Genomic DNA, 25,212 nt, shown 5'->3' on the forward strand with positions numbered 1-25,212 from the left:
GTGATGTCGAGGGGCAGTCTCCCAAGAAGAGAGGTCCTGCGAAGGTGATGTGGTATTTCGCTATAATACCACGCTTGAAGCGCTTGTTCAGGAACAAGGCGAATGCTAAGTTGATGCGATGGCACAAAGAAGACCGTAAGGAAGATGAGATGCTGAGACACCCCGCAGATGGGGCACAGTGGAGATCAATTGATAGAACATTCCCAGACTTTGAAAGTGAAGCAAGGAACATAAGGTTTGGGTTAAGCACTGATGGATTCAATCCATTCGGTGAGTTGAGTAGTGGTCATAGTACTTGGCCTGTGACCCTTTATATGTTTAACCTTCCTCCTTAACTGTGCATGAAGCGGAAGTTCATTATGATGCCGGCGCTTATCCAAGGCCCAAAACAACCCGGCAACAACATTGACGTGTAACTAAGGCCGTTGGTTGATAACCTTTTACAGCTCTGGAAGGAAGAAGGTGTACGTGTGTGGGATGAGGATAGACAAGAGATCTTTAATCTACAAGCATTGTTGTTCGTAACCATCAACGATTGGCCTGCATTGAGTAACCTTTCAGGATAGACAAATAAGGAATATCGGGCATGCACCCACTGTTTAGACGACACGGACAGCATGTACTTGAAGCACTGTAAGAAGGTCGTCTATATGGGTCATCGTCGATTTCTCCCTGCTCACCACCAGCTGAGAAAGAGCGGGATACATTTCAAAGGGGTGCTAGACAATCGTAAAAACCTGCACACCGTAATGGAAAGCGTGTGTTCGAGATGATGAAGGATGTAAATTTAGTCTTTGGAAAGGGACTTGGTAGCCAACCTGTTCCGAACGACGATAACCGACATGCACCCATGTGGAAGAAAAAGTCAATATTTTGGGAGCTACCTTATTGGGAAATCCTAGAGGTTCGCAACACAATAGACGTGATGCACCTGACGAAGAATCTTTGCGTGAACATGCTAGGCTTCATGGGTGTTTATGGAACCTCAAAAGATACATTGGAAGCACGACAGGACCTGAAAGCCATGGGGCAACGAGATGACCTACATCCAGAAAAGAGAGATAATGGACAGCACTACTCACGTCCTGCCAGTTACACTCTCAGCAAGGAAGAGAAGGATAGCATGTTTGAATGCTTGAATAGTATGAAGGTCCCGTCTGGATACTCCTCGAATATAAAGGGAATAATAAATATGAAACAAAATAAGTTTACAAATCTCAAGGCTCGTGACTGCCACATGTTGATGACCCAGTTGCTTCCGGTTGCACTGAGGGGTGTTCTACCAGAAAATGTCCGGTTGCCGCTCGTAAAGCTATGCGCGTTTCTCAATGCGATTTTGCAGAAGGCAATCGATCCATCCAAGCTATCAAAGCTATAGAACGATATGGTGCAATTTCTTGTCAGTTTTGAGTTGTTATTTCCACCATCCTTCTTCAATATTATGACACACTTACTGGTTCACCTAGTAAAAGAGATTGGTATTCTCGGACCTGTATACCTGCACAATATGTGGCCTTTCGAGAGGTTCATGGCAATCCTAAAAAACTATGTTTTTAATCGTGCCCATCCAGAAGGAAGCATCGCCAAGGGATATGGAACAGAGGAGGTGATCGAGTTTTGTGTTGATTTTATTGATTCAATTGACTCGATTGGGGTTCCAACATGACGCCACGAGGGGAGGCTCCGAGGATTGGGCACCCTTGGAAGGAAATTAAGTTTGAGCAATGATACTGATTTGTTCGACAAGGCACACTACACTGTTCTACAACAGTCATCCTTTGTGTCTCCGTATATCGAGCAGCACAGGCAGATGGTAGCTTCCAAAACCCGACCAAATCCGATGCTTGGCTTACCCGTCATCACATGTAAACTTTTCCCTCCTGGTTGCGCCAACAACTTATGGGTAACTCTGAGATTCACCCACAGCTTGCCTGGTTAGCTAGGGCACCTACTAGCACAATCGTCAAATTCCAAGGCTATGAGATAAATGGTTACACATTTTACACGAGAGCCCAGGACCAGAAAAGCACGAACCAGAATAGTGGTGTCCGCATAGATGCCATGGACAGAAATAATAGCAAGGAGTCGTATTATGGTTTCATACAGGAGATATGGGAACTCGAATACGGACCGCTGTACATCCCTCTATTTGTTTGCAATTGGGTGAAGCTAACTGCCGTCACCAAAGATCAGTACGGAATGACAATAGTAGATCTGAGCAAGACTGGATACAGTGATGATCCATTCGTACTTGCCAATGATGTGCATCAGGTGTTCTATGTGAAGGACATGTGTAGCAAACCCAAGAGGAATCCAGAAGAGACATTGGAGCCAAAGTGCCACATAGTTATTCCAGGTAAAAAAAAATCGTGGGAGTCGAGGATAAAACAGACCAATCAGATGATTATGATCAGTTTGATGACATGCCTCCATTCGCCGTTGAAGTTGATCCAAGCATCCTGCTATCCAAAGAAGAGGCTCCGTACTTACGCCGCGATCATGATCAAGGAACTTTTGTGAAGAAGAAATTTTACAACGTTGTATTGTAATGCGTTAAATGTACATGACCTTTGTGTATTAATTGATACAATTTGTAATTTACCCTATGTATGATTTCATATGTTCTTAAATTTGTTAGGTGAAGATTTTTTAGATAAACATGAACAATGTTAACCACATACAAACATGGATTTTTCTGCGCATTGAAATTATTTAATTGAATAATTTTCTTGATCACAGCAATGCAGTAAAATAAATATTTTAGAGGCTAAATGAACTGGTATTGAATTAATGATTAATTCATAGTTATTGTAAATTTACTCGTTAATTAAATATATTTTTGCATATACAAAATCTGTGAAGGTTTTGTTTTTCATCCTGAAATGCAGTGAAAAGATAAAATAAAATCAATTTCCCAAAAACAGGCGGGAGAAGAAAAATAGGAAAAAAGACCTTTTGTCTCGGGTGCTAACAGCAACCAGGACAAAAGGCCCCCCTTTTATCCCGGTTGCAAACGGCAACCGGGATAAAAGGGTACGTTTCGTCTCCCGCCCGAACGTACCCTTTTATCCCGGTTGCAACGGACGCACCCTTTTGTTCCGGGTCCCGTCACCAACCGGGATAAAAGGGGGGGTTAAAAGGCACTGTACTCCCCTTCTACCCCCGCCAGTTACACTTAGCAAAATTTTCGCCAAGTCCCGCGCGTTCTGCTCCGCGCCCATTGCGCCGGTTGTCGTCATCCCGCCGCCGACCGCGCCCAGACATCGTCGTCCTCCATCGCCCCGACCAGCCCGCCTCGATCCTCCTCGTCCGTCGCGCCCGGCCCCCACCTCGTCGCCTCCGGCCACCGGCTCCATTCTCGTCGCCGTCTCGTCGCCGCCTCGTCGCTGTCCCGCCTACGCCGTCCCGCGCTCCTTGGTGGCTCGTCGTCGTCGCCTCGGCCGCCGTCCTCGCCGCACCGGCCGCCGCCGTCCCGCCGACCCGGCCACCTTGTCGCCCCGGCCACCGTCGACGACCGCGCGCGAGAGGTCCGCCGCCGCGCCGGCCGGCACTGGCACCGGGAGGGCCTTTTTTTTTAAGTTAGAAAATTAAGTTATATTTTTATGATAGATTTTTAAGTATGATTGTTAAGTTAGAAAATTAAGTTATATTTTTAAGTTAGATTTTTTAGTTAGATTGTTAAGTTAGATTTTTAAGTTATATTTTTAAGTTAGATTTTTTTAAAGTTAGATTTTTGTATATGTGTCCCCTCCGCCGTCCCGCCGCCGTGACCGCCACCGTCACAACCTAGTAGGCACCGCCTGTGGTTCCGGGGAACCGTCCCCGCCTACGCCGTACCGCCGCCCTGACCGCCACCGTCACAACCTAGGCACCGCCCGTGGTTCCAGGGAACCGTCCCCGCCTCCGCCGCCCTCACCGCCGCCGTCACAACCTAGGCACCGCATGTGGTTATTGCTAGAAATTCGTAGAAATTCGTATAAATTCGTAGAAATTTGTATAAATATTCCGGACTTTGTAGGATTCATGTTATTTTATGATTTCATTATATACATGTATGACTATCATGTATGATTCCATGTATGTTTCAATCAATAGTTGAAATGGCAGACGATGAGACCGCAAGGTATATCATGGAGCAGATAATCGCTGGTGATGGTAGTGGCGACAACGTTCCACTATCATACACCGATGGGAATGAAGAGCAACAACCGCAGCAACAACTTGCCGTGGCGGAAGGTTCCGGCGAGGTATATATAACCATTCTTGTATTGTTTCATGCCACCGTTACTACTACGTACTAATTAACAAATCTTGAACTGTTAGCCCTCCGGATCGACGCAAGGGCAGAAGACCCGAGGTCGTACAAAGGTGATGGAAGGGAGGCTTGTCATCACGGAAGTGACAGAAGAGGGCAGGCCGGTTGCTTCCAAGAAAGTAGCAAAGAAGTACATGAGTCAGATCGGGGCAATCGTCCGGGACAACGTGCCTATCAGCATCAGAGAATGGAAGGGCAGAAGCACTAATCCGTACGCCCTCCCGGAGACAGAAAAGAATATGCTGTGGGAAGACGTGAAGAGACATTTCACATTCCCCGAAGGATATAGTGAGAAGGATGTCAAAGCGTGGACGCTTAAGAAGATGGCTACTAAATTCCAGACATTCGAAAATATGCTGGATACCCACTACATTAAGAAGGGTCGAACTCCAGACTTCAACGCGTGGTCAAAGTTGAGGGACCACTGGGATGCATTTGTTGAATATAAGAGGAGTGAAGACAGTGTGAAAAAGATCACGACCAACACAACAAATGCTAGTCAGAAGGGCTACCACCATCATTTGGGCGAGGTGGGTATGGCTCAGCAATTCCCAAGTGGAGGAAGATGGAACAAGATCTGATCGAACGGGGAATCGTACCTGCAACTATTAAATGGCCCGAACGATCAAAAAATTGGTACTACGCTCATGGAGGCTCCCTAAGCCAAGAGGATGGGATGTTGATTTTTAATGACACAATACGTGAGAAGGCCGAACATCTTGTGAAGAACATTGAAGATTCTAAGGCTGGGAGGTTGAAGGTGGACTGAGAAAATGATGAGCTCACATTGGCCTCGGTAATCCAGAGCACCTAGGACGTTGCCGAGGGTTCGGGGTGGTTCCGTGGAAGTTTGCTTTCCGAGGCGACAGCGCCTCGTACAGAAGCCGGAAGCGAAGAAAGGAACAGATCGAGGAGAGCTGGCAGCAGATGCTAGAATCTAAAGTGCAGACACAAGAACAAAGAATGATGGATGAAATCAATCGGCGGGTGGCCCACGCAGTTGCGGAGTTGACCCAATCTGGAGCATTGCCGGTTACTAACACCGCCAGCCCTTCTCAACGCCTCTTGAGCAGTTGTGCTTCTACAGGGGTCCTCGATGCGCAGACGCCCAGGTTACCCGTGGAGGAGCAACGGTTCCCCGTGGATGCCATCACACAACGGACCTCATGTGAGCTGCATGCACTGGTCGGCAACCTCACTATTAAGGTATACTTATACATAATATTTATGCAATCTTGTCAATTGATCCAGGCCTCGAGATCGGAGTTCAACTTGTTTACTTTTTCTATATGTACAGGTAGCGTACGGGAGTGCGTTAGCAACCCTGGCGGGGCAGAGCAGTCATGGCATGGAAATTCCACCAGGCTACGCCAGCGTCTGCGTAGAGCAAATAGTTGATAGCCAGTATGAAGGTCTAGAGCTCGACTTCCCAGGAGGCGACGGGGAAAAGACATTGGCAGATGCGTTTCATGGGATCATTCTATGGCGAAAACGCTACATCATTATTCCCGGCACGGAGCCATCTCCTCAGAGCTCAAGACCGCTCCCCGTAGATCCCCAGCAGCGACCTTCTCCTCATACCTCGAGACCGTCATCTCCTGCTCCAGGACCGTCCCTTCCATCTATATCAAAGTCTCCATCTCCACCACATCCTGGTGCTGGGAGCGACGACGACAATAACAACACCCCTCCCCGATCACCGTCGCCGGCACCAAGAGCGGCCCCCTTGAAGGAACCTGCACCACCACTAAAGAAGCCACGAGCACCGCCTCCCAAGCAAAGACAGAGAAAGAAGAAAATAAAGGAGCCTGAAGTGACTCGTAAGGAACGCTGGGAGGCAATGTCTCATGCGAAACAGTGGGCAGAAATCCAACGAGAGGCCAGTGAGTGGTTCAAGAAACAAGCCGAAGAAAAAAAAGCAAGGGAGATGGAGCCACCGCCAGTAAGTCGGCGAGATTTAAATTTTTTTATCAGGATGGAAGAAGGAGCCAAGAAAAGGATACCACTCTTGTCAAACTATGAACGTGCTTTAGTAAAGGCTGATGAAAAGGATAAAAGGAAAGAAAAGTAATCTTCCAGCGGTCCTGTCCCCTACCTCAGCCATTTATCAAAAAAAGATGTTCAACGGGTAAAAGCAATGCCCTTGGATGAACAAGCAAATGTATTGAAGTTCATGGAAGAAACAGGTCTAGGACTACTAAAGCCTTCATTGGTACGGAAGCTATCAACAAAGATGTACGCATTCCATCAATGGTACATGATGGCATCCGCCGACTCGAGGGAGATGATCGGCATGAAGGTAAAATCGATAGATTTTCACGGTGAAGGAGAGAAAGTGCTGTGGCTAGACTTCAAGGATATATACGAAGTGTACCATCATGATGCTCTGGATGTCTCTCTGATCAGCGCTTGGGTTCTGTAAGTGTTCGTTTATCTCTACATGTAAATTTTGGCGTGCGTCACCGTACTAACTTCATCTTCCATTTCATGTAGGATGCTAATTCAGGCATGCCGCCGAGAGGCGTACCTACATGTAGGCTTCATGGATCCATCTGTAGTTAACCAACAACGGATACAATTAGCGCCGAAAAAAACCTTTGCGGAAGTATACAATTTCCTAGACAAACAAACATTCAAGGATTTCATACTACTTCCATACAACTTCAAGTAAGTGTGTGTATACCGTCTACTTTCGATGTCTTTTTCCTTATCTCTATATGTTAGTTAGCTCTAATATGCATGAACATTTTACGCACGCAGCTTCCACTGGATCCTTATTATAATTGAGCCTGAAAGAAGCCACGTCACTGTCTTCGTTTCGTTAAGTAAAGATCCGGTGGACTACCAAGAAGTGCAAGACATGCTAGGCTTGTAATAATTCTGGACCTTTATCTCTATGCAAAAGTTTATTTCCTAAATTTTATCCCCGTTACACTATATCATTCATTATTCTAATCCGCAGCGCATGGAAATAATTCATAAGGACACACAAAGGTCTATTCAAAGAAAAACTTACATGGAACACAGACTTCCCGGTACGTATGAAGTCTGCACATTTATTACATTGTATAACACGAATATTTCATAACTTATTTTTTTCGCACTGAAGTGCTTAAGACAGGAACCCGAGAATAATCTATGTGGCTACTACATCTGTGAGCACATGCACAGTTTTATGGGACCCAAGGGACCGAAGATGACGCCGCACAACTTTAAAGTACGTAAAATAAAACTATTACTAGTTAATTATTTTCTAGCTCCTTATATGTATTTGTTCGTGTAACATTCACAAATTTCCAAATTATAGAAGTTAAATATTCAACAAGGACTCTTGAAGGAAGAAAGAGTAGCGGCAATATGTGAAGGTCTAATTGGATTCATAATGGACGAGGTGGTAAATCCAAAAGGAGAATTTTATTACGATGGACGACAATTAGACACTCCGATCAGCAACACCACGACGGGAAGATTGTAGACAGATACTTTAATTTATTTGTATATATAATACGCGCTAATTATGATCGATTTGTACTAAGCTAGTTGAATTGTGTATATGAATTGTGTATAAGGATTGTGTATATATATAGTAATTGTATAATTACAAATCCCATTCGTTTAAATACTAGTTGATTTCGTTCTAAAAAAATCTCAACTACTAAAGGTTAACAAATTAAAAGGGCCGCGGTACTACGTATACGTGATGCATGCATGAAAAATTCAGGTGCCACAGTGCCATGCAGGCGCCATTTAGTCCCGATTGGAATCCAGCCGGGACTAAAGGGTAACCCTTTAGTCCCGGTTGGGATTTCCCAACCGGGACTAAAGACCCCCCTTTTGTCCCGGTTGGTTTATCCTGGATGGATATCCGAGAGATATGCACCCTACCAACCGGGACTAAAGGCCAATTCTCTACCAGTGAAATCTAATGTAGTGTCACTGCTATCGTCTGCCTAACGAAGGGACGGTGAGGAGAGGCATGGTCATGGGTAGTAGGAATGATCGACAATGTGGAGGCACGGTGAAGTTGACGGTGACAAAGGCATTGACATGGTGTTTGGCGGCGGAGGGGGTGGTGACAGCGACACGAGGAAGCAAAATGAAACAATGAAATGTTTGAGTTATGGTCCCATAAGGAGAGAAAACATTCACTGAAACGCTCTCATCGACGACAGGTAGTATCTGGTAGGGATGTGCGTATGACTATGAAGATTCCACAACCGATTTGTACTATAAATAAAGCGGTCATTTCATGAACCCAACGAAGCCACCTTCTTCTGCACACTAAGTGGGTTCCAATGTCGGCAACTAGTGGTGCCATACCACTTTCTAATGGGATCAATGGCTAAAACTCATCCAAAAGTTTAACATTTGATGGGAGCTCTCAAGAAGGTAGTGACAAATGAGAAGACAATGCACCACAATAAGGGAAGAACTTAAGAAGGATGACTTACACCGGGCTGTTAGTTTTAAACTAGCACGAATCTCTGCAGCTACCGATATTGTGCTACGATACGAGTCAAACGACCTACGAGTATCTTGGTATAGACATATTTGAAAAGATTATAGTGAGAAAACCAACCCTCATTATTTGTTTTTAAAAAATCCAACCTAATGGTACTTAAGGCTCTTTCCGTGGGATCCTGAATTGCCCTGTGATACGAGACTATTTTGCAATGCTCAGATGGATCACCATTTGATACACGCCTTGACATATGATGCGAACATTGATGAGTATTTCTGACACGAGGATTGCAAGAGCGTCTATTTGCTTCCGCGTTAGCAGAAGCAACCTTTCCTTTTTCCTCTTGTCTTGCCTCAAGCCCTCAACTGTCTTCCTCACGTAGCGACATTTTCATGAATAGTCGAGGCAGGGTGCATATCATGTGAAAAAAGACAAAAGTTGTCCAAAACAATGTACTTTCAAGTATTGAAAGAGACTGAAACTTTGGCACATACATAGTTCATGTCATAATAGACATGTACGCCATCATAAGAGTTGAGATTCAATTTCCTTTTTTTGAGAAATTTAACGAAAATAACAAATCTTGGGCGCATATGCACATGACACATGTGCTTGACGTTAGTTTGTCACAATATTCAAACATGACGGATTAAACTCTATTGAATTACTGAGAATCAAGAATAGAGAAAATGATTAGGCTACATGCAAGTTTGTCACAATATGCAAGCAAAGAAGATGTGCCTGTGCACCTGCCAATCGGAAGCCAAAGCCAGCTATCGTGGAGAACGTGGCTTCCCACGGCCCTGCCGGGACATCCCAAGACCTGAGACTACTCCACCTCGACGACCAAGCTACCACGGCACCGATCAGTCCAGCTACACGCGACCATGCATCCTCGACCAACTACTACCACGACTACACTGCCGTTCATGATCGACGAGGCCGGACGGCCCGAGCAGGCTCCAGCTGCGCTACACCGTCTCATGGACACCGACAAGGTCATGGATGACGCCGACGTTCACATCTACACCAACACTACACATGCATGGAGAACGTGAAGCGAAGATTGAAGACGACGACCACAACAGTGGAATCAGAGATGCTCTGCAAGCTAGACTTGCAGAGGTAATTAACTGGGAGCCTTTCGAGGCTTCGGGAACCAGAAGATCACATCGTCCAAGTCGGATTTGCCCAACAACATGCTATGGAGCGCACATATGTATTAGGGAACCAGTGTTTGTATTTTATTAAATATGAATAAAGTTTTTGTTCCCTAACCTTTGCCTATTTATTTTGTGTACTCAGTACACTGCCACGCCTGCACTATTCCCAAGGTTAGAAAAATCTTTGTGTGATTTTTTTCCTCAAACAATATGCACGGAAAGTTTGAATCTCAAATTTTATGACAGAAGCATATCTCTGGATGAACCAGGTAAGTTTCAAAAATTTTCAAGTCAAGATTTTAAAGTACTTTTTTGGATGAGTTTTCAACCTTTGTTAGTTTTTTCACATGATAAGCACTCTCAGTTATATGTTCATGTTCATTGATGTCGCCATTTTTTTTGTTCTATGCTTGTTTTGTTCATTTTTGTGCATTTGGATGCGTAAGTAATGCCCATTTGGTTCTGCATGCTTGTTTTGTTCATTTTTTGCATTTGGACGCGTAAGTAATGCCCACTTGGGACGTACTCTACCCGTTTCAAATTGTAGGTTATTTTAACTTTTCAAGGGTTTATAGATATTATTATAAATGTAGACATACACTATATCGAGATGCATAATTAATTATGCACCTAAAAAATATTCATAGATATTATTATAAATCTAGACATACACTGGTGCATAGTAAAAATTATGCACCTAGAAAGTCAAAACGATCTATAATTTGAGATGGAGGGAGTGGTTTTTTTCAGATCTTGAATAGCGTCTTGTACTACCCTGGTTTCAAACAAAGTCGATATGGGGTGCATATAGCCATGTAGTAGGCCAATGGGCTGATTAGAGATGAGATGACCCTTAGCGTCTTTCTTGTTGGGAATATTCTCTCGTTGGGCTCAGCTGGGCCGTTTCCTGTCCCAGGTCCCATCATGGGCCTAGGCCTATATGGCTCCCCTCCTCGTCGTCGTCCTCGTCGTCCTCGCCCTCCCCTTTCTCTCTTCTTCGCATTCGTCTTCGGTTCGTCTCCTCGGCCGCCGTCTCGCCGTCTCGCGGGGTTGCAGGTTGCTGTCCGCGGCGGGGAACCATGCGGGAGGGGATGAGGGAGAGGGATAGAGGTGGGGGCGCGGATGCGCTGGACGCTCCTCCCTTCCGCGGCCCGGCGTACAAGACGAAGCTGTGCGCGCTGTGGAGGGGCAGGGGCGGCTGCTCCCGCCCCAACTGCGGCTTCGCCCACGGCGAGGCTGAGCTCCGGAGGCCGCCTCCCCGTGCCTCGTTCCAGCCTCGCCCTCGGCCTGGTATACACCACGCGCTCCTCCCTCCCTACCAGACTACCACTCCCTTATTCTCGATCCGTGCTTAGTTGGTCGTTTTAAGGCTTTGCAGCGCCTTATTGTCTGCCTAGTGATTTCGCCATAGCCAAAATATTGTGGATTTCCTGCGAATCTGTGGTATCTAGGTTTATATGGATGTGGATGGCTTCAATCCAAGAGAGATTAGTGTGCTCTTCTTGAAAGATGCGCCTTCTGCTCTTCTTGAAAGATGCGCCTTCTGCATGTTCATTGAATCGAGTTACGTATTGGGATGATTGGTTGTTGACTGGAAACATAGCCCATTGTTTGAATGCTGGTTGCGCCGCAATGAATGACAAATAGAAATGGAATCTGAATCATATGGTCTCACGAGCAGAGCTGTTGGAAGAATTGTATAATTGTAAACAACTTGCAAGAGCATCTGTGGAGGATGCACAAATGGGTGGAAAATGTTAGTAGCTGATTGTACTCGGAGAGTTCGTAGTTTCTTCTTGTGGCCAAGAGACTCTGCACTTCAATTGCGTAATATTATGATGGTTTGGCACCCGAATCTTTTTTCACTTCGTCTTGTATCTTCTTGTCTTATGGTGCATGTATACTATTTTTTCTAAGTAGTATTTGAACTGAATGCTGGCTGTTTCAGAACGCAAAAATCTTCAGCAAGCCTGATTTCATTGCAGAAAAACTTGGCATTCTTGCTGGTTATTATTTTGGTTACTACCGTTCAAGATAGCTGTCTCTTTGGCAGATTTGTTGAGATTGACTGCTTCTAGAGGATGTCAGTCCTATTTTCTTGCTGGCCTGTTTTTCAGTTGGCAATCAGTCATTTATGACCCCTCGAATGCTTATACTGTCTCAGAAGAACTTAATATGGAAGATATCACACACTTTATCTTCAGTGAGATTCATGTTATGGTCAATGTGCTTTAACAATGTTTTTAGAAGCTTTTACAGCTCATTGAAACACGCCCTTTGAATATGCTGTGTCAAGTTATATTGTGTGGCTCTGTTCTTGCCTGTCCTTCAGTATTATCTCAGAACAAGGCAGTCATATGGACAATGTATGAACAGTGAAATTAAATTTATTTGGTGATATTGAAGTTATGGAAGATTTTTCGACATGATGATCAGAACATGATATCAAATTTTAAGTGGTGTATTGGTATTGCAAGTGCTAATTTGGCGATTGGTATTCTAAGTGCTAATCAGGCGATTGGTATTACAAGTGCTAATCAGGTGATTGGTATTACAAGTACTGGTTCTATTCCAATGGAGAATGATGATTCATAATCATGTATTGCTATATCCTCTTTCATTAGTTGTCTTGGCTCTTCTGTTTTTTATGGCATACATGGCTATCCTCCATATGGCTCATTGAATATCCTCTGATACTTATAATAGCTCATTGAATAATCATATGGCTCAAGGTTGTGGTAAGCTCAATGGGCTTCTGTGTTGCCTTGTGTCTATGTAGCTCCATCCAACTTTTGTTCTTTGGTAGCATAATCTTTCTCTCCATAAATCTTCTTGCCTACCAACTTGTAGGGAGGCGAGATTACAGAGACCAAGACTTTGGAGTCAGGCCTGAGAGAAGACACTCACCTCGTGGGAGGTATTCCCCTGAAAGAGATAACAGGGGTCGTTCAGTTCGTGATAGGAAACCAAGTTCTCAAGATAGGGGTAATCACTTTCTCTGTGCACAGCCAATAAAAATAATCATTCACCACAGTCCGTTGTGTCTTCTAACTCTTCCCTAATTTTACTTGCAGAATCTAGCCGTTCAAGATCACCTATCAGGAAGAGGTATATAGGAATAATCCTCAGAGATTTGTTTCAGCATATCCCTTTGTTCAATTTATTGTGCATTCAGTAAACACTGTATATTGCATAAATTTATTCATTACATTGGGCTAGTCTGTCTGACATCATTATGTAATTCCTGCTAATTTTCTGTTCTGTCTCCGTATGACATCATGATTTTGTTCCTGCTAATTTTCTGATTTCCTTTAGTTTTCATCTGTGCGAACTGCAATGTACATTTGTGGTTTCCATCAGTTAATTCTATCGTTTAACCACAACCTACCATGGAGGGTCCAATCTATTACCCATTTGAAACTGTGATGGGGAAGAAGGTGTGGGTGGGTTGGGGGGGGGGGTGTTATTACCAAGGAGGTCTTGCTGCTATGTTACACATACTAGTTCTGCAATTCAGTACCTTGTGAAATTGCTTGTTTTTATGTTTCTGACCTGTGGACCTTGCAGCGAGAGAAAGCATAGCAAAAGTCCTGATGGTGGAAAAACCAATTCTTCCGAAAGTTTCAGAACTTCTGATAATGAAGACAGAGAAAAGGATGAAAAATACTTTACAAGTGATGAGAAAAATGGTTGTGAAGCACAGGTAAGTTTAAACTATGCAGTCCATTTCATTGGCACAACGTGCAAGTGGATCTATCTCACCCATTTTATATATTTACATACACCCTGCAGCTGAAGCAAATGCATCTCGATATGGAAGTGTTACGTGAAGATAAATCTAAGCTGGAGGTCAGTTATGATTTTTGGCGCATGTGGTACATATTAAATACATATAAGCTTCTGAGTTTTCACTATGTTCAGAGGAATTGAAATGCTGATGCATAGATTTCATCAGTTCAATTTCCTTTTCATTTTGGTGATCTGTTCTGGCTTAACTGTAATGATTGTATTGAAACTTTACTGTTGGGGAATTTCAAAAGTTTCTAATTTACAAGACATTTGAATTAATCCATTAAGACAAATGCATTTCTGTGGATGAGGACTAAGCAATGACGCTAATCATCAAGTTGCAATTTTTAACTGGTTCATTGTATCACAGACGATATTGGAGAAGAAGACTGATGAAGAGCGCAAACTTTGTACCAGAGTAGAAGATCTTGAATTGCAATTGAACAAAGAGAAAGAAGATTGCCAAAGGTCTTCTATTTCTACAAAATACTTTTTATTTTTCACATCAGTTGGTGTGCATCTTTAGCAGAAGAGAGGATCCCAAGTATTGGTTTCTTCATAATGCTTCCTTTTTAATTTAGGATGACCTCCAAAACAAAGAAGCTCATCAAAGCACATGGGCGTTATATAAAAGCAAAGGAGGATTTAAAGAGGCAAGTTTCTGTTAATCATATGTCAAATCTACCTTAACTTGTGTTTTGTCTGAAAGATTACTGCAATGCTGTTTACTAATTTGAGGTCTGCAGGTCTCAAGCTCGCTTTGAGAGGTTTGCAGATTTGCTTGCTTCAGATATTTTGAAGCCTTCTACCAAGGAACAAGGTTCAACTGGTATTACTGCCAATGAAGATCCATATGAAATGAGCCCACCAAGTGATCAAAGACAAAATCATGTTTCAGCATCGAGGAAAAGACCTATTGCCCTATCAGCAAGTGAAGAAGCAAAAACTGGTAAAACCTAATGAAATCTTTGGAGACATTAGTTTGATGCTGGAATAAAATTATTTATCCATATCTATCTTAACCCTGTCACATAGTTATTAATTACTGTCTATTTTCCCTTCTTATTGGTAAAATGTTTGGCATCATTGTAGTTGTTTATGTCTGCATGGAAGCTATTAGGGCCTATATCAAACAACATGACATATCTCCTGTTCGTGCCCACAGGCATTGCTATCTCATATATGTGCACAGGTTTTGTTAGGACCCTATGCCTTTTCATGCTCAAACTGCTTTTATTTTCAGGGAAGCGACAGAGAGACAATGATGATGATATGATCCCAGCATCAGAGAACTATAGACCAGAGGATGCTCTAGAACATGTCCAAGATAGCAAGGGAACTGATATACCAAAACCATTTACAGCGAAGAAGAAATTAGGGGAGGGTGACTACCGCGAGGAAGGAAACATTGTTTCTTCAACCAATATTTTTGCAGACAGGGTGAGATATCTTTTCATATTACAATATTGTTTATAAAACATTTGTTCAGTATGTTATGAACTGTTGTTTCATTATGTTGTTATACGATTCTCTTTAATGCCCTGTATTATCCTACAGTTACTGTAGTCTTTAAAGGTGGCTGCTCTTGGTTAAACCTTGATAAAAGTTGGGCAGCACGGGATTCAAAATTTATTTTCCATTTATTCATGAAGTTGGGTAGCTCATCTTTGTTTAGTTATCATGGTTACTCTGGTGAGAATAATCAACTCTGATTCCAAATTGCTTCACACTTCAATAGAAGTAATCTTTTACCCTCCTTAAATACACAGCAATTAATTTAGCACACATGCCAACAACCAATCTACCATAACTGATACTAGGGTTAATGGGCAACAGGGCAAGTGCTTCTACCACCCACTTTAATCCTTGTGCACAGGTCTGGTCCTATATTTGGAATTGGAGGGAATACACATCAGCAGGGACATTGAACAACCTTGTCATTTGGCAGGCCACTAGTATAGCTGCTCATCCTCAGGGTGATTTTTGCCCCTTGAACATGGTGGAGAACTGCTTGCCATCCTTTCAGTGATCTTACTTTGCTGTTGAATAATTGTGAAGGAGCAGATGTCTATTTTGTTCAAGATGATGTAATTGTAGGACTTAATCTTCGTACAGGTGGCTGGGTGTTTTAGGATTTGTTTGAAAGTTGTCACTGCTCCTATTTCTGTTTCTAATATGTCAATCCGTTATGAAAGTTAACTAATTTATTATCCTTCACCAGTTCTTGAAACATAATCTTGACATTATCTGCCTTCTATTTTAACTTCAGTACAAGGGCGATGATGAGGAAGTTGATGTTGATTAACAAGCTGGTGATGTTAGTGGTTCACAAAGATTTATCCATATGGAGCAATTTCAACCGTTGACATTGATGTCCAACAGCTTCGGAAACTTCTGCGCAGTTTGCTTCAGGCAATAGGCGCCCAGCATATCAGTAGCTATTCTTGTGAAAAGACCGAATTGTGATGCTTCTAAACATTAGTACATGGTGGTAGAATTTGTGTAAGCATGATGGTAGAATTTGTGTTTTTATGTTCCCTGAGACCTCAAGAGGCTACTATCCTACTCAAATACCATGTCTTCAATTTAAAAGAAAAGAAAAATCTGATGTTGTCTTAACCAGTTTCAGCCTCTGGTTACAAAGCATGCATCCATGATTCCTCTATAAAAAACAAAAATAAAAACGCTGCATGGATGCTGGTTACATATAATCATATAATAGTCCATATTGTGCACAGTGGTTTAACTTAGCATGGTGAACACGTTCAGAAGAGATTATATTCCTTCAAGATTTCAAATAAAATATAAATTTACTATGTCTGAATGTTTCATGCATCATTTCATCCCTGTCCCAAGTTTCCAAGAAAAGAAAACTATCAAGAACAGTGTTCCTCAGTGGGCCTGGAGGATCGCATCTTTGGTCTTTTAACGGGCCTGGCGTATCGTTATCCAATTCCTTCCTTTTGCGGCGCAATGCAGTTTTTTAATGGGCCGAATGAGTCTGGGTCGGGACCGCCAGGTCCATCATCGGCCTTCACGAGTCCACAAGCTGCTCGGCTTCGGCTCGGCATCTCGCGAACTCTCTCGGGCCTCTTCTCCTCTCCTCCCGTCTCCCCCGCCGCCATCACCGGCTCTCCGAGCCCTACCCGTCTCCTCGCCGGAGCCCCCACATGGACCGGCAACCCCAGGACTACGCGGCGGCGGCGGCCATGGCGTACGCGCAGGCGCAGCAGCCACCGCCGCCGCAGTACGGCGGCTACCATCCGCAGGCGCCGCCGCCGCAGTACCCACCCCACCCTTACGGCGCTCCGCTCCCGCAGTACCCGCCTGCGCCCTACGCGCGTCCCATGCCGCCGGCCTACTCGCACCTAGCGCCGCACCAGCAGCCGCCTCCCCCTTACGGGGGGCACCCGCCGCCGCACGTCATGTCGACGCACTCCCCGCCGCCGCACCACCACTACATGCACCCGCCGCCGTTCGAATCCGCTCCTCCGCCGCCGGCCGCTCCCCCTGCTGATCCGGAGCTCCAGAAGCGCATCGACAAGCTCGTCGAGTACATCGGCAAGAACGGGCCGGAATTCGAGGCCATGATCCGCGACAAGCAGCACGACAACCCTGACTACGCCTTCGTCTTCGGCGGGGAAGGCCACGCCTACTACAGGTACATGCTCTGGCTCTTGCCGCGCCCACCGGCACCGGGGCCGTACCCGCCGGGGTCAATGCATATGATGCCGCCCATGGGTCCTATGATGAGGGGGCCGCCGATTCACCAGCCGGGCTACCCGACATTCTACGACCAGCACCAGCAGTTTGCTGCTGCTCACGGCCATGGGGATTATGAGGCTGCGGCGCAACCGTTCAAGGGACTACCCGGGCCACTGCCCACTGATGTTGCTGCTGAGCTGCAAGATGTGCTTAACAGTCTTAATGGCACCAAGGAATCAATAAAGGGAGCAAAAACATGGTTTATGCAAAGGTTACCATTTGTCCCTGCCCTGGCTGAAGCTCTTAGGGAGAGAGTATTTGCCTTGGAGGATTCGGAGCGCCAGCTGCACATAATTTTCCTGGTGAACGATATTCTTTTTGAAAGGTATGGCTCGATTTGACCTCTACTTTTTAAATACAACTGCTTATGCTATGCCTTGTCTTTTAAGTGTAGCACTTTAATTCATTGATTGTCCTTGTATTAATTTTGATGAGTATGAGCGATACAGTCCTTGCGGTTATGTGACTGACAAAGTGCATGAAGTGTTTGCTAATTAACAGAAATTTTTTTGATATCCTGTCAACAGTAGTACAGCAACATAGAGAATGGCTTTTTCATATTTCTAGCATTTACTATATTTGTCATCTTAATCATTCACCAAATTAGGGGTCTTTGGTGCTACATAGTTCACCTTAATTCATTTCAAAGACTTGTACTTTGCAAAACAGCTATTCATGTGCCTGAACCCTGATTTGTGGCTCTTGTTGGGTTTCAACTCTAGCCTACCCCAACTTGCTTGGGACCGAAAGGCTATGTTGTTGTTGTACTTTGCAAAGACAAGCATTTGAACAATGGAGGCATTGTTTCTTGGCAAATACTTTTTTTTTTGCCTTTTGACTGATTACAGATTCATTGTGAATAAAAAAAAAGTCACGTGCTCTGTACATAGAGGTAAGAAAGATCATATGCCTATTTATTTGGGATATTTTTCTCATAGAAAAAATTGGCTCTACGGTACTGAAATAACATCGTCTTAGCCCACCCGGTACACTTTAATACCATCAAAAGATTGGGCCATCTGGAAATTTACCACTCTGTTACCCTTTCCATCCATATCCTGTCTTATCTCCTTCATCCTACCTTCATCGGTGAGTCGCAGCATCACAGGCGTGGAGGCACCCCTTCCTCATTTGGATTTCCTTCCCTTTTCCTAAATCATGAATTCGTTTTGGATGGGAGTTCAATTCCACGCAGATCCGTGACAAGACAAGTTGATTTGGGCAAGTTAGAGCTCGATTTGGGGTAGTTGATTTAAGGCGGCACAATTTGAGCAAGAGGAACGGAAATATCTGGTGGAGGCGAGCAGGTGCGCAGCGGCTTGCGCTAGAGACGGAGGTGTCTGCAAGGGAGAAGATGGACGAGCACGGCATCGAAGGCTCGAAACTTCTCCCAGACGGTGCCCCGCTGAAGCCCTGCCTGTCGTAGCAGCTAGCGCAACTGCTGCTGACCATCCACCAGAATCCAAATGCAAAAGACGATGCATAATAAATCAATTGATTTATTCTAAGTAATTCTTCTCCTTACCGTTGTATGCTGATATGAGTATTGGACGAATAAGTTGAGAGCAAGCCAACCACACCAGCAGCAAGCTTCATGGAGTGAGCTGAGGAGGTGGCAAACAAATCAGGTCCACGGCTTGGAGCAAAGGGCCGGAGGGGGAAGTCCATGATGAGGGGCAAAGAGTGAGGGAGACGTGTTGCAGTGGAGGGGAAGGCAGCAGATCTGCAGCTATGAGGATGAGTGCTGCACGGAGAGCATGTTCCATAGATGGAAAACGTTTTTTGTGGATGCAACATGTCATGATGTAGTAAATTTCCAAAGACCATGATCTTCCCATGTTATTAAAGTGTACTACCTGGGTTTGATGGCATATTTCTAAAACGGTATTCTTTTGGTCATAGACCAATTTTTCCTTTTGCATATGAAGATGAAAGGATACTGCAGTTCTTTACGCAATGTTATAAACTGTGCAGTGTTATAAACATGACAAATAGCATCTTGTGATAGTGCTTTTCTAAACGGTAATCTGTTTGATCTTTCGAATACATCTATTTGTTAGGAGTAATCAGATCTAAGTCTCGTAATAACATGAGGAAACACTGAAGGGTCCATATGGGGAAATAAGAAAAATCATGGATATATAAATATGAACTTATGCTATATAAGTCCACTAATGTATCATGATATTGAATATGGATCAAACTAAGTAGATTGGAAATCACTTGAGATTCTTTTTGGTTAGGATTTTTTAACACTTGCTCTGGAGAACTTGCTGATGCATGATCCTTGAGAGGTCTAATCTAGCTTCTGAGAATTCCATAGTGCACGGCATTATTTAATGTATTTCTCTACATGCTACAGCTTACAGAGACGAACTAATATTCGGGACCTTGACAACGAGGCTGTTGCTTTTAAATCTGTGCTGGGTTCCATGCTTGCAAGGATTTACAATAATCCACAGAGCAAAGATGACAGCCAGACTCGTGTTGAGAAAATCCTTCAGTTTTGGGATTCAAAGGAAGTTTACGACCAGGAAACCATCGCTAACTTTGAAAGAGAGATGAAAGGTGGTTTGGCATATCCTTCGGCACCACGGCATGTTTCACCAGACCCCTCGACCTTTGCAGGTAACTCCTCTCTGCCTCCTCAACTACCTCTATTTTTTCCATTCTATCTAGGCACTTAACCTTTTTTTTTTTTTGGGGGGGGGGGGGGGGGGGTTGTATCTGAGGGTTGTAGCTTTGATATAAGGATTTTTTTTTTGTATTCTTTTTACCAGTGAGTTTCCAACTGAGTACCATTTTTCTTGTTTTGATTCAGTAACTCCTAGCTTTTGATCATGATATGTTGATTACAGAAAGTTTTTGGGCAAGTTCTGAACTTTACTAGCTGCTATATGTTGTGGCCACTACTTAGAGGATTTGTAATTTTCTGGATTTCATTCCCTGAAAATATTCGGGCCACCATCATTTCTATGTTCAATCCAACTAGAAAACTTTCTTGAGTTGATTATTTATCTTCTCAGTTAAATCATTTTATTGGTTAATTCTATGCCGTTACATCTCTTTGCAATATCTTTTATGATGTAATTGCGTGGACATTTTGCTCGTTTGCAGCAATCCTAAATGATTGTAGATGTTTTTGCAGGATCAGCAGTGGTGCCCTCAAAATGGTCATCGGAACCTCCAGAGAAGGAAAAAACAATCCATCCTATTTCTGGTCCACCCCAATCTGCGCCTTCTGCACAATTTTCAGCCGGTGTTTATCCTCCCGTAGGTCAAACCACTTTTACAGGATCTTTGCCAGTGCAACCATCTTTGATTCCATCTATGATTCCTCAAAGCACCGCTGCTCCAACAAGTGATTCCAATCCACCTCCTTATCCACTCTTCCCACCTGGCCTCATTCCCGGAATGGTTCGGAAGATGCAGATAGGTAGTGGAGTACCATACTCTCCCTTGAGCCCGCTTGACATCCCCACAGTCATCCCTCCGTCGACCGTCCCAGAGTCTGAGATCCTTGAGCGTGTATCAAAGTTCTTCAGCGAGATTGGGGAGGTAAACCCATCAGAAGGTCCGATGAGGCAGATCGAGCGTGACGATTATGATGACTATGAGAGGGAACTTCCTGCTCGAAAGGGAGGGGCGTGCATTCCTCCCCCGCCTAACCTGCTTGTAAACCCTGAGACAGGGATGCGTGCTGATGGTAGCATTGAAAGCAAACCAGGGTCCAGCAGCCGCTTGGGTCTGGGAGCTTCTGCCGATCCGAATGAGGTGAGCCAGTACGATGATGTCTATTCCTCCTACCGCAAGCAGAGGAGCACCACATACCATTCTTCCATCACTGCTCGCTCAACATCAAGGTGAAAGGGGCAACCTTTCCCGACGTTTTCTTTTGCCTCGCAATGTAGTTGACGATGTGATGCTGTATGGCTATCTTATTATGTGAACTTTGTGCTATCACTGCAAATGTGTACTACAGCCCCATATAAATCAAAACGTAGTTTGCCAGTTGCAAATTATGCATGTTCCAGAGATCAGCAGTTTTCCTTTCCTGCTGTTGGACGTTGTTTTTCGAGAAATCGGCTCCATGGTTGACGAAGAGTTATGATATTTTACGTTGGTTATTACTGTTTCTAGTTTTCACAGTTTGTTTGGAACAAAATACTCTTCGCCAGCAGACCCAATCTCACGGGCGACTGGAGTCAGATCCATACTAGCAGAATGTGCCTTTGATTGTGGCCTTGTATAGAAAGATTGACAAGACCCACAATTTAGCGAAGGAGGCAAGCACAATGCTGCTAATATTACTAATTCGGTTCTAATCATCTAGGCCCTGTACGGGGTTTAAAGAATAAAATCTTCTGCCTATAAAAACAATTAAGAAAAACATGAGTGAACAGTAATATTTTAGAAACATTTAGCAAGCAGTAACACGAAAAAACTGAAGGGAAAAAGAAGTCCCACGACAAAACTCTCCTTCCGTCCTCGTAGGATATGCATGGTTTCAACTCCAAAACCTGCCTCAAACTACCCACGTTTCAAAGAGACATTCCGTCCTCGTAGGATAAGCATGGTTTCAAAATCTCAATTTCATTTGATACAAAAAAATTTATTACATTTTCTACAATTTGATAGTCATAACCTTAGTCAAGCCTTGCGACGTCGTTAAGAAAACTGCCAGAAGTAAAAATAAGAGACAATTTGACAAATGCTTGTTTCAAGTTGCTAATACATTTCAACAAATTACATCAATATAAACTCGTGAAACATACATACTGGATCCATGAACAGGATAAAACCACCCAACAATATATACTAGCCATCAAACTTGATCTATCTTTTCCATTGTCCAGCCCTTCTGCTCTCCGGTTCCCAGCTTTGCATAATCTTATGATATCTTCAGCAGTAGATACGCTACATTGGACTAATTATTAGTTATATGATAATTATTAGTTGCTAAAAAAGAACAAAGAGAAGGAAAACTAACAGATACAGCATATTCAACAATGAGTGTATTATGCCCTCAGACATCCAAGGAAGGATTTAGCAGCATTAGCTCTCAAGCCTGGCAGGGCGAAAGCTCTTAGGCGGCAACTGCGAATGTAGAGAAACAAGCCTTGATTCGATCATCATAGGGCACAGATTACTCACAAAACAATAAGAAATGAAACAATTGTAGGAAATTATTTTGACTACATGAGACAGTATTGAATTTGTATGATTGCATCAGACATCCAAGGAAGGATTTAGCAGCACTAGCTCTCAAGCCTGGCAAGGCGAAAGCTCTTAGGCGGCAACTGCGAATGTAGAGAAACAAGCCTTGATTCTTTCATCATTTGCAATGCTCAAATACCAAATATAAACTGATTTAAATACAAAATTTAGAGCATATTTTAAAGAATGAAGGTGGACAAAAAAACTAAGTGTATATTTGTAAGAGTAGATGTAATCACAGAAACCGGCTCTGTGGACAGATAGAGGTGCAGTCCCCAGGTTCCTATCAACATGTGAAACGTTGAAACGACTCTTTTTTGGCCTAATCATAGCATCTCCGGTCAATGCTCATAGCTACCGGAGACGTGGCATCAGGCCCAAAAGAATGGCAAACAATGCAGAAAGTACAATATATAACATCATAGTAGAAAATTAATACAATCAAGCAATGGCAGATGGGAGCCCCACCCCCAGACCAAACCACAAAGGTTATGGTCTAAGGATGAACACCTGCAGCTGAGAGAAGCAGCTGCTGCTAACAGTGTCAAACGGCACTTCCTATCGGTAGGTCTTGAGATCTTCACTGGGACTAGAACTGTACAGATATAGCAAAAATCACTAGAACTAGAGCAGGATTGACAGGTACAGTTATCTGGGAAAAATAGAATGTATAGTCTCAGTTGAGCCTCAGGAAGCCAGGCAATTGTCGTCACAAGTAAATCTGACGGTAATTCCAGATATATAGCTAATCTTCATAGGCTTCTGTTGGAGTATTGCCATCTAATATGTAAAGGTTAAAAGCATAACAGACCGGAGTCTAAACTTGCAAAATGATGAAACATGTTGAAAAGAGAACTCTGAAAGAAATTTCTAGAAGATACATCAAATTAAACATTTAGTATCATCAGAATATAATTGCCTTCTCATTCACAGTGCAAGCACTGTGTCAGAAGGTGTCCTAAGATTGTTTCAAGGTTTCATCCTTTGATACAAGATACGAGACACAAACATCACCAATCGAACAGCAGAGTGCGCCTCAGATCAAGAGTTAGGCTATCCTAATCCTCACTACCTAAAATTTATGAAATAGAGAAACTGCAAACAATAAACTATTGGAAACAATAAGTAGCTCAGTGGTGGCAATAGGTTTATTGGTTCGATTCTGCCAGCAAGCGTCCTCAATGTCTTCAGAAGAGGGAGCTTATTTGTCCTCATTGCATACAGATCTCCAATAATAATTAAAAAAATCTGGCAAAAGATCTCAGATGGCTCAGTTCAGCGGGATAATCGGCATACAGATTAATCTCAATTTTGAGATAAACATGTGATTTGGTCTGTTGAGCTTGAATATTACTGAGTCGTCACAGCCATCTCATTCAAATCTGTTAATCAAACAACAGAAGCAACTATATAGATATCAACAAGCTATTACTTAAGTTCATGTGGAATCGACCTCAGACCGTCCTAGTTCATGAGAAATATCAACAGATATCAGGCAAATATTCACCTGTTCTGCAATCATAAGGTCATCAAAGGCCAATATCCAACAAAAAGAACTTTATAATAACTAGCAGAATGAACGGAAAAACACAATGTGTCAGTTTAAAAGTATTCTCAGCACCCTTGTGAAGGAATCAGACAGGGATAACTGTATTTTACTTTTATTATCATCATCCACATCTTTGATCAGACAATAGAAACAGAAAAACAAAGAAACAAGATAAATGTTTGAGGGATCTATCAGATCTTCCTATTCAATATGAAAGAATTGTCATGGTACGCCACAATCAAACTGATAAGGCGCTGTCCCTTTCAAAGTTTCACATCATATAGATCCCTCGATCTCAAGAAGACATAAAAAATCAAATACACATGTAATTGAATTTATGTGGCCTTTCCAGGATTGGATTGGCACAAAAAAGCCACCAATCAGGATATAACCACAAGAATAGCATGTCGCGTCCGAGCCATTATACCGAGAGAAACGAAATAATCCTCCAGAATTGGTAATGGACGCATCTAAGAAAAAGTATTAGAAAGACGAACCTAATCTCAACTCTAAATACGACAAAGCTATTGCTGATTTGCGAGATTTGAGTTCAGACAGCCAAGGGTTTGGTCTTCAACTACCACGAATTAGCAGTATCAGAAACTCTAGTCCAAAACACAGTTGTTCATCACAACTCGAAATCTCGTACAAACCTCTGCAACAGGAAGTAAAACTACCTAAACAAAACAATAAAACGATAGATGTAAGAGATTTGGGAGCTCAGACAGCCAAGGGTTTGGTCGTCAAATACTACCGAGGTAATATCAGAAACTCTAGTCCACGAAAATTGCTCATCACCGCTCCAACCTCAAATCAACCGTTGCGGCCACAAAAAATGGGGAAAAAATCTAACCCACGATACGCTTGAACCGAAGAAGAGGCATATTGCGGATCTGACGCAAAGCGGTAGCTGCGACGAGGCGGCGGCGGCGGCGGCGGCGGCTCGTGCTGG

At 43.4% G+C, this 25,212-nt stretch overlaps 2 protein-coding genes and 13 non-coding genes across 18 annotated transcripts; 2 read left to right on the top strand and 13 right to left on the bottom strand.

The window, feature by feature from the left end:
• The first annotated feature begins 10,927 nt into the window (after window positions 1-10,927).
• On the top strand, window positions 10,928-16,348 carry LOC117852533 (zinc finger CCCH domain-containing protein 13). Of its 3 annotated transcripts, none has more exons than XM_034734653.2 (10): window positions 10,928-11,230; window positions 12,791-12,925; window positions 13,015-13,048; window positions 13,508-13,643; window positions 13,733-13,789; window positions 14,100-14,197; window positions 14,311-14,382; window positions 14,476-14,678; window positions 14,973-15,169; window positions 15,999-16,348. In XM_034734653.2, exons 1-10 carry the CDS (start codon window positions 11,020-11,022, stop codon window positions 16,032-16,034), a joined length of 1,179 nt encoding a protein of 392 aa, XP_034590544.1. In that variant the 5' UTR covers window positions 10,928-11,019; the 3' UTR covers window positions 16,035-16,348. The 3 variants fall into 3 exon arrangements, with proteins under 3 accessions (XP_034590544.1, XP_034590546.1, XP_034590545.1); XM_034734655.2 differs by lacking the exon at window positions 10,928-11,230 and adding an exon at window positions 11,248-12,672; XM_034734654.2 differs by lacking the exon at window positions 10,928-11,230 and adding an exon at window positions 11,249-12,678.
• A 464-nt stretch (window positions 16,349-16,812) lies between these two features.
• LOC117852801 (uncharacterized) lies at window positions 16,813-21,513 on the top strand. Of its 2 annotated transcripts, none has more exons than XM_034735070.2 (3): window positions 16,813-17,819; window positions 19,857-20,122; window positions 20,631-21,513. In XM_034735070.2, the coding sequence occupies exons 1-3, from the start codon at window positions 16,900-16,902 to the stop codon at window positions 21,359-21,361; spliced, it is 1,917 nt and encodes a 638-aa protein (XP_034590961.1). In that variant the 5' UTR covers window positions 16,813-16,899; the 3' UTR covers window positions 21,362-21,513. The 2 variants fall into 2 exon arrangements, with proteins under 2 accessions (XP_034590961.1, XP_034590962.1); XM_034735071.2 differs by having other exon boundaries at window positions 16,818-17,819; window positions 20,643-21,513.
• A 1,003-nt stretch (window positions 21,514-22,516) lies between these two features.
• LOC117854320 (small nucleolar RNA SNORD14) lies at window positions 22,517-22,635 on the bottom strand. The gene has a single exon (XR_004640249.1). It is a non-coding gene; the product is annotated as a small nucleolar RNA SNORD14 (small nucleolar RNA).
• An 84-nt stretch (window positions 22,636-22,719) lies between these two features.
• Window positions 22,720-22,838, bottom strand: LOC117854330 (small nucleolar RNA SNORD14). Its single transcript, XR_004640259.1, has one exon. It is a non-coding gene; the product is annotated as a small nucleolar RNA SNORD14 (small nucleolar RNA).
• A 100-nt stretch (window positions 22,839-22,938) lies between these two features.
• LOC117854323 (small nucleolar RNA snoR2/U65) lies at window positions 22,939-23,089 on the bottom strand. The gene has a single exon (XR_004640252.1). It is a non-coding gene; the product is annotated as a small nucleolar RNA snoR2/U65 (small nucleolar RNA).
• Window positions 23,090-23,115: 26 nt separating this feature from the next.
• On the bottom strand, window positions 23,116-23,301 carry LOC117854294 (small nucleolar RNA Z112). The gene has a single exon (XR_004640225.1). It is a non-coding gene; the product is annotated as a small nucleolar RNA Z112 (small nucleolar RNA).
• Window positions 23,302-23,390: 89 nt separating this feature from the next.
• Window positions 23,391-23,473, bottom strand: LOC117854306 (small nucleolar RNA snoR77Y). Its single transcript, XR_004640236.1, has one exon. It is a non-coding gene; the product is annotated as a small nucleolar RNA snoR77Y (small nucleolar RNA).
• A 135-nt stretch (window positions 23,474-23,608) lies between these two features.
• LOC117854299 (small nucleolar RNA snoR31/Z110/Z27) lies at window positions 23,609-23,703 on the bottom strand. Its single transcript, XR_004640230.1, has one exon. It is a non-coding gene; the product is annotated as a small nucleolar RNA snoR31/Z110/Z27 (small nucleolar RNA).
• A 134-nt stretch (window positions 23,704-23,837) lies between these two features.
• Window positions 23,838-23,937, bottom strand: LOC117854336 (small nucleolar RNA R30/Z108). Its single transcript, XR_004640264.1, has one exon. It is a non-coding gene; the product is annotated as a small nucleolar RNA R30/Z108 (small nucleolar RNA).
• Window positions 23,938-23,975: 38 nt separating this feature from the next.
• Window positions 23,976-24,083, bottom strand: LOC117854303 (small nucleolar RNA Z107/R87). The gene has a single exon (XR_004640233.1). It is a non-coding gene; the product is annotated as a small nucleolar RNA Z107/R87 (small nucleolar RNA).
• Window positions 24,084-24,162: 79 nt separating this feature from the next.
• LOC117854309 (small nucleolar RNA snoR20a) lies at window positions 24,163-24,248 on the bottom strand. The gene has a single exon (XR_004640239.1). It is a non-coding gene; the product is annotated as a small nucleolar RNA snoR20a (small nucleolar RNA).
• A 53-nt stretch (window positions 24,249-24,301) lies between these two features.
• LOC117854356 (small nucleolar RNA R38) lies at window positions 24,302-24,393 on the bottom strand. Its single transcript, XR_004640283.1, has one exon. It is a non-coding gene; the product is annotated as a small nucleolar RNA R38 (small nucleolar RNA).
• A 198-nt stretch (window positions 24,394-24,591) lies between these two features.
• On the bottom strand, window positions 24,592-24,719 carry LOC117854314 (small nucleolar RNA snoR80). The gene has a single exon (XR_004640243.1). It is a non-coding gene; the product is annotated as a small nucleolar RNA snoR80 (small nucleolar RNA).
• An 83-nt stretch (window positions 24,720-24,802) lies between these two features.
• Window positions 24,803-24,901, bottom strand: LOC117854288 (small nucleolar RNA Z157/R69/R10). The gene has a single exon (XR_004640219.1). It is a non-coding gene; the product is annotated as a small nucleolar RNA Z157/R69/R10 (small nucleolar RNA).
• A 71-nt stretch (window positions 24,902-24,972) lies between these two features.
• LOC117854289 (small nucleolar RNA Z157/R69/R10) lies at window positions 24,973-25,067 on the bottom strand. The gene has a single exon (XR_004640220.1). It is a non-coding gene; the product is annotated as a small nucleolar RNA Z157/R69/R10 (small nucleolar RNA).
• Window positions 25,068-25,212: the final 145 nt, after the last annotated feature.

The sequence above is a fragment of the Setaria viridis genome, chromosome 4 (genome assembly GCF_005286985.2).
Source record: "Setaria viridis chromosome 4, Setaria_viridis_v4.0, whole genome shotgun sequence".
In the NCBI taxonomy this organism is placed as follows: Eukaryota; Viridiplantae; Streptophyta; class Magnoliopsida; order Poales; family Poaceae; genus Setaria; species Setaria viridis.

Excerpts from the sequence above, each read along its gene's own strand:
- LOC117852533 (XM_034734653.2), top strand. The coding sequence starts at position 11,020 with ATGCGGGAGGGGATGAGGGAGAGGGATAGAGGTGGGGGCGCGGATGCG. Across the intron at positions 14,383-14,475 it reads GCAAAGGAGGATTTAAAGAG|GTCTCAAGCTCGCTTTGAGA; the intron begins GCAAGTTTCTGT and ends TGAGGTCTGCAG. Across the intron at positions 14,679-14,972 it reads AAGTGAAGAAGCAAAAACTG|GGAAGCGACAGAGAGACAAT; the intron begins GTAAAACCTAAT and ends TTTTATTTTCAG.
- LOC117852801 (XM_034735070.2), top strand. The coding sequence starts at position 16,900 with ATGGACCGGCAACCCCAGGACTACGCGGCGGCGGCGGCCATGGCGTAC. Across the intron at positions 17,820-19,856 it reads AACGATATTCTTTTTGAAAG|CTTACAGAGACGAACTAATA; the intron begins GTATGGCTCGAT and ends TACATGCTACAG. Across the intron at positions 20,123-20,630 it reads AGACCCCTCGACCTTTGCAG|ATGTTTTTGCAGGATCAGCA; the intron begins GTAACTCCTCTC and ends AAATGATTGTAG.